Below are 6916 nucleotides of genomic sequence, written 5' to 3' on the forward strand. Positions count from 1 at the left end.
AAATAAGAGATCCGTCTCACAAAATACGACCTGTGAGACCGTCTCACACAAATTTTAGCCTCCACTGATTTGTGAAAGTAAATAATTATTGCCTAGGAGAACAAAAGTTATGAGTGAAAAATAATTAATTTTATTTTTCCCCCCTTAAATGACTCATTAATTATCCTATTAAAAGCCATGTAGTATGAGCCCATTTCTTCTTCTTTAGCCAGGAAATCAGACTACACAAACTTTTGTCTGCTTGCCCCTTTTATTCAAAAATTTCAATGACAACTGTCCATGTTGAAAAATAAAGGCACCCAACTTTTACAAGAAAATAATCAAAATTTCCCCTCGAATTTCCATTGGCTAAATATAAACAACTTTTAGCCAACAATGATCAAAATGAAATATCACTCATATTTCAAGGTTGATATTTCAAAAATTTGATCGTTAGATCCCTACAAAATTTATAATTTTTTTGCAGCAAATTTTAACCATTAATTCAAAAACTACAACTGGTAAGGTAATTTATTTAACATCAACAAACTTCTAAATGGCAGAGTTTTGCTCTAAATTCTTTAGTTAATATTCTTAAATGGGATCTAAAATTTACTACCTTATATTTCAATCTATCCATCTCATTGCAATAAAAGTAAAATGAATAATATAAAAATCCCACTTCTCACAAATGAAAAACATCGCACACACAACAAAACACACACAATTTACAGAAAAATTAAAGGGAAGCATTTCTTTTTTTTTTTTTTTTTTTGTTCTTTTGAATCTGATAAGGTATATAAGCTATCTCCATTAGTTCAATGAATGCATCTTCTCTTTTGATTTGAAAACAGCCCCTAGTTTCTATATGTTATATTTTGCTCACTTTTCAATCTCTTTTTCAAGAATCATGACTTGTGGATCGGTATACCTCTCACTTCAGCTGCAGGTGGAATAGTTTTATAGGTGATTATCTGCGCTGAAAATGGCATTTTTTCACTCCAATTTTATGCTGCAAACTCCTCATCATCATGAAGATGATCACGATCAGCCCTCCACTTCTCTTGCCGTACCGATTCTTCCTTCTTGCAGTCCCCAAGAGTTTCATGGTACTTTTTTTTTCTTACACCAATTTGTTCTTGCAGGGAATTTATAATTCTGCTGTGTGAATGCACTTGCATCAAATCACTTTATATATATATATATATATATATATATTATCTTTAAACCCTAAATCTTTGTGTACTCTATATATCTTGGTGTAGGCGGCGTGGCTTCACTACTAGGGAAGAGATCATCCTTGTCATTTGCCACCGGAATCGACATCTGCGAGGAGATAAACAATCACCGGGATCAGGATGAGCTATCCGACGACGGATCCCAGCTCGGGGAGAAGAAGAAGAGGCTGAACATGGAGCAAGTGAAGACACTTGAAAAGAACTTCGAACTGGGAAACAAGCTGGAGCCCGAAAGGAAGCTCCAGCTGGCCCGGGCCCTCGGGCTTCAGCCCAGACAAATCGCCATATGGTTTCAGAACAGGAGAGCGAGATGGAAGACGAAGCAACTTGAGAAAGATTATGAGATTTTGAAGAGACAATTTGATGCTGTCAAGTCAGAAAACGATGCACTCCAAGTGAAGAATCAGAAACTCCATGCTGAGGTAAAGATCTCATTTTCTTTTACATTTTGATTTTCCTAGTAAATATTTTTCTGTGAATTTAAAGAATATATGAATTTTCCAAGAAACACAGATAAAAAATCTCAGCAACAGTTTGAACATAAAAAAGTCATCTGCATTAGTGAAAACAATCAAAGATTTTGCAGATTCTGTCACTGAAGACGAGGGAGCCAACAGAATCCATCAATCTGAACAAAGAAACAGAAGGTTCCAGCAGCAACAGAAGCGAAAACAGCTCAGAAATCAAGCTGGACATATCGAGAAATCCAGCCATCGATAGCCCAATCTTGCCCACAAGCAGGCAATTCTTCCCATCTTCACTTAGGCCTAATGGAATCTCACATCTCTTCCAAAATTTGACGTCCTCGAGGCCCGAAAATCTGGGTCCGAAGATGGATCATCACCAGAATGTTAAGGAGGAAAGCCTTTGCAACATGTTCTGCGGGATGGATGATCAGACAGGCTTTTGGCCATGGCTAGAGCAACAACATTTCAATTAAGACACATCGGGATTTCGCGCGCTTAAATGGCCTGAAAACTTATTCAAATTTGATTATACATCAAGATGGGATGGCCAAATTATCATATATTATAAGTTTTGATGATTAAATTTCTTGTTTCCATACATTAGAACTGGTGTACAAAGTAGTAGAATGTGGAATACCTCCACTTGAGGAGGGGAGGAAGAAAGGATCCATCGAGTTTCTCGGAGAGAATAAAGAATCATGTGGATATAATATGTTTTTTCTTTCACGTAAGATCACCAAAAAATGTCTATCATATTCAAATTCAATTGTTAAATTTTGTTATCTAATGTCACGTCATGTCTCTAAACTATTCCCACCCTTCTCTTCTCCATTTAATCTCTTTAAGTTTTGTTCATAAACTAAAATATTATTTCTTAACATAAATAATTATTCGTGGGATCGATCATATATATCTTAGCAATCGATAAAAAGAACCATAAATTTTACAACATCGGTTATGCCGGTGCCGACCCTTCTGTTAGTATCAATGGCTAAAAAAATTAACCACACGACCAGATCTTTAACCATTGATGCCGGTGGAATAATACAACAAAATTTTGGACGAATTTTTTTGAGAATGTGTTTATAAGAAGAAATAAAAGGTAAGAATGAAGCACAAATTCCAATGAAATAGGGAAGAGGACAAATAGAATTCATGAAAGGGGAGAAGAAAACAAGGAGAGTAGGGAAACAGTCACTCTCTTGAAGTGGACATTTGCTGAAACTTGATTTAATCGTGACAAGTTGACAGTGATAGGAGACATATATGGAATCAAATCAAATTATATATTGTATGTAACCATAAACATTTTGGCTATGGAGATTTGGATTTTCTTGCACCCCATCTTTTCTCTGTTTTTTTTGGTTCTTTCAAACATCGAATTTGAGCCATTTCTTTTATTTGGATGGGATCTTGGTTGCTGGCAAAGAAAAAAACTATTCGATCTCGATTTCTTGTCCTAAACTAAGTGGTGTGATTTCATGTTAAAATGTCAATTAGATTAAAAAATATTCCTGAGACTCTGAATTCCATGCATCTCATGAACACTGAAGCATCATCATAATCAATTATTGACAACTTTTTACTGCATATTCTGATTTTGAGCATTGAATTTGTCAGAATAAGTATGGACAATTTCTCTACAGTATTTGTGTTTAAAAAAGGCCATCACTCCTCGCGTATTGGGGGCTCCATTAGAAAATTAGAAAAAAAAATCAGATTAATGATTAATATATATATATATGGTACGTAATAATGTAAAGTAAAAATTTGTATGAGACTGTCTCACGGGTCATATTTTATGAGACGAATCTTTTATTTAGTTATCCATGAAAAAATATTAATTTTTATGCTAAGAGTATTATTTTTTATTGTGAATATCGGTAAGGTTGACCCGTCTCACAGATAAATATTCGTGAGACTGTCTCACAAGAGACCTACTCAAAATGTAACATCCCATAATATGTGCGCGGGATGACTTGTATCTTTTAATTAGTTTGTTCTTGTTGCATAACTATTATACAATATTATGTGGTTAAATCAGGATTATCCATTAAATATTTAATAATATTAATTAGATAAAGTAGTGCAAGAAATATTGAAGATATTTGCATGTTATTAAATATTAGTGGGCAGCATTAAATTATTAATTAAATGGAAATAAGAAAAGTATTATCAATCTGGGATCATGCGCAAAAGGTATAGAAAAAGGCTGGCATACGTTGGCTAAATTTGAATTTAAAATATTAATTAATTAATCGATTCATTATTTTAAATTTTTGGCTTTTGATGAGAGCTTTGAGGTGCCGTGACAGGTTTTAATTGAAAAATAAACATTTCTAAACTTTAAAATCCTCATCTGGCCACGTGCATTTTGGAATCTATCACCTTAAATAAATAATAAGACTATCAAATTTGAATTATTGGAGCGAGATAAAAACAAATATTGACAAAAAAAATCTTATTTTTAGCAATAAAAAAATTCTTGCATCGATTTCTATTAAATTCAGAAATTATATTATTATTATTATTAAACATCGGAAATGAATTCATTTACATGAAACATAAAAATTTCATATAACTCATTACTATTTTTACAAAGTGTTTTTTTTCAATTTTTTGTTCAAAAAATTGTGAAAGAAAATTCATTTCCTTGCCAGAGTTTTGGTAGTATTCTAACGGATATAGACAAGAGCGGGCCTTAATATTTTGAGGATTAGGTTTGTCGCATGTTAACATATATATATATATATATTTATATATAAAAGATGGAACTCAAGACCAATTTAATTTTAGAAAAATCAAAATAATCTATAGTTTATTTTTTAGGGTTGATCGAGACATAGATGTAAACAATATAGGGATGTAAACGAACCAAACCGTTTGTGAGCTATTCGAAACTCGATTCGATAAAAGCTCGTTTGAGCTCGTTTAATGAGGCTCGTTAAGATAAACAAACCAAACTCAAGTTTACAGTATTCGGCTCGTTAGCTCGTGAACATGTTCGTTGGTAAGTTCATGAGTAATCTTTTAGATGAAAAAATAATAGTTTTGATATTTGATTTATTGATTTTGTATATAATTTATGAAATATATAGAAAAATCTATTAAATTTATTTATTATAATAAATTTACAAATTTTAATAAGAATAATATATTTTTCTTTAAATATATAATTTACTTTTTATTTAATTTAATGAAAATTTAAATGTATAATTCATATTTATTAAGCTTGTTTAGACTCGATAAAGGCTTGAATAAGCTCGTGAGCCATGCATATATTCGTTAAATAAAGCTCGAGCTCAGCTCGATTATAAACGAACCAAGCTCAAACAAATACATACCACAAACATTATTTGGGAAAAAAACCAAAATTTATTTAGTTTTTGTCCATTCGAAGGGTAACGTCTTATTCCGACGCACATTTACAATATTTACCGATTTCATCATAAAATTAGGAAATTGTTATTTTAAATTAGTAAACAATGTAATTGGATGTCTCCCCCTATACTGTTGTTCTTGCAACTTTAGTTCTCATGGGCTCATACATAAATAAACGATGGGCAGCCCTAATATATGCCATGTAACCCAATATTGTTGGGTTCTTTTTTTTTTTTTTTAAATCAGAATATTGTACTTTATCTTTCTTCTTATCAAAATATAGTGTTTTTAAAGTATTTATCAAAATATAGTTGAAAAAAAAATTTCACTCCCCCATGTTCACCTTAGGCGAGAAGTGAATATTTTTTTAAAATGATTTCCACTCCCCCACCAGTGGTGAAGGCGGGGGAGTGATAATTATTTTAAAATTTATTTGACTCCTCAGTCTCTGCTATATTTTTTTTAAATTTTGATTTGAATGAACACCGAAAAGTTAAATTATTGATCAACATTTACAATTTAAAGTCTGTTTTGATTTGATGTATCAAACAATATCTTACTGAAAATCTCACAAATTATGCAAAAATAAAATTTTTTGTTGCTATGTTAATCACGTGTTTCTTTATACATGGATATAGCACATAATATTTTTCTTTAAAATGCATACAACTCTATGAATTCGGCATTTTTTATTATCTGTATGAATTTTTTTAAAACACAGATGCCAAACTTATGAGTTGTTCTTCTTCGTTGGATTGGAGGAGAAATTGTTCAAAAATAAAGAAATCATCTTCTTGATGTATATCTCATAAATTCTAAATTTTCATAGTAAAATTTTTTTTTTTAAAAAAAAATTGCATGCAACTGAAATTTTTTTCCATATAGCATTAGCTTGCTGTTACGAGGAATTATTTTATGTTGTTTGCCTTCTGTTATCAAAAATGTTTTTCATATATATATTATTTTCTGTTGTTAACCAAATGAATGAATTATCAGGTTTTATGTCTTTTGCTTTCTATTAAATCAATAAAATTTATATTGTTGTTTGTTTATTATTTTAAAAGAGCCTTTATATATATTACCAAAACAATGTTCATGCCTGCATTTAAATATATCAACTAATATTGGTGATAATGTTATCGTAAGAATGGAACAATCAATTATAGTATTAAAAGGGTGAAGTTAATTCATATATCTAGTTCTACGAAATTATGTGAATTGATTGAAATAGTTCAACGGAAGTTAGATATCGATGACACGAACTTTAGGTTGAACATTTCAACCAAATATTCGTATATCGACATATCACGTTTAATAGAAGCACATGTTGTCCTTGATGATGATACTTTATAATTTATGTTGGGTCCTAATTCCGATGTGCAATGCATATAGTTGTCTATTGAATGGAGATCATTGAAGATAAAGCAGTAACAAATGTTCTTGAGTCATATATGTCATGTATTACACATGTCCTAAGCGTGATAGCATTTGATCAAAGAGTTTGACAACGGCTTTTCATGAAGATGTGGACCAACCTTATACATTCAAGGATGATTTTGTTGGTGATTGAGATCAATATTTTACTGGATGTGCAGATAAAGATAATACTCATTGGCTTAATAATATTCATGAATGGAATTTTAATACAGGCTCCAGTGACTCATTTGACATAAATGTGTCACAAGTAACTTCTGAAGTGTTAGGATCTGGAAAGAGTTTAGAGAGGGAATGAATAAACTCTTTCAAATTTTTGTTTTTAAAACTTTGATTTCAACCGTTTTTTGAGGCGGTTGACAATTCTTCTCAAACGGTTGGAAATGTGAACGACTATTAAGTGTGGAAAACAGTTCA

The 6916-nt window shown here is 31.3% G+C and overlaps 1 protein-coding gene across 3 annotated transcripts; it reads left to right on the forward strand.

The window, feature by feature from the left end:
- The first annotated feature begins 658 nt into the window (after nucleotides 1-658).
- Nucleotides 659-2410, forward strand: LOC142556820 (homeobox-leucine zipper protein ATHB-13). Of its 3 annotated transcripts, XM_075668314.1 has the most exons (4): nucleotides 659-774; nucleotides 923-1088; nucleotides 1245-1639; nucleotides 1795-2410. In XM_075668314.1, the coding sequence occupies exons 2-4, from the start codon at nucleotides 965-967 to the stop codon at nucleotides 2155-2157; spliced, it is 882 nt and encodes a 293-aa protein (XP_075524429.1). In that variant the 5' UTR covers nucleotides 659-774; nucleotides 923-964; the 3' UTR covers nucleotides 2158-2410. The 3 variants fall into 3 exon arrangements, with proteins under 3 accessions (XP_075524429.1, XP_075524428.1, XP_075524430.1); XM_075668313.1 differs by lacking the exon at nucleotides 659-774 and having other exon boundaries at nucleotides 797-1088; XM_075668315.1 differs by lacking the exon at nucleotides 659-774 and having other exon boundaries at nucleotides 803-1088; nucleotides 1804-2410.
- The last annotated feature ends 4506 nt before the right edge of the window (nucleotides 2411-6916 follow it).

The sequence above is a fragment of the Primulina tabacum genome, chromosome 9 (genome assembly GCF_025594145.1).
Source record: "Primulina tabacum isolate GXHZ01 chromosome 9, ASM2559414v2, whole genome shotgun sequence".
Lineage (NCBI taxonomy): Eukaryota > Viridiplantae > Streptophyta > Magnoliopsida > Lamiales > Gesneriaceae > Primulina > Primulina tabacum.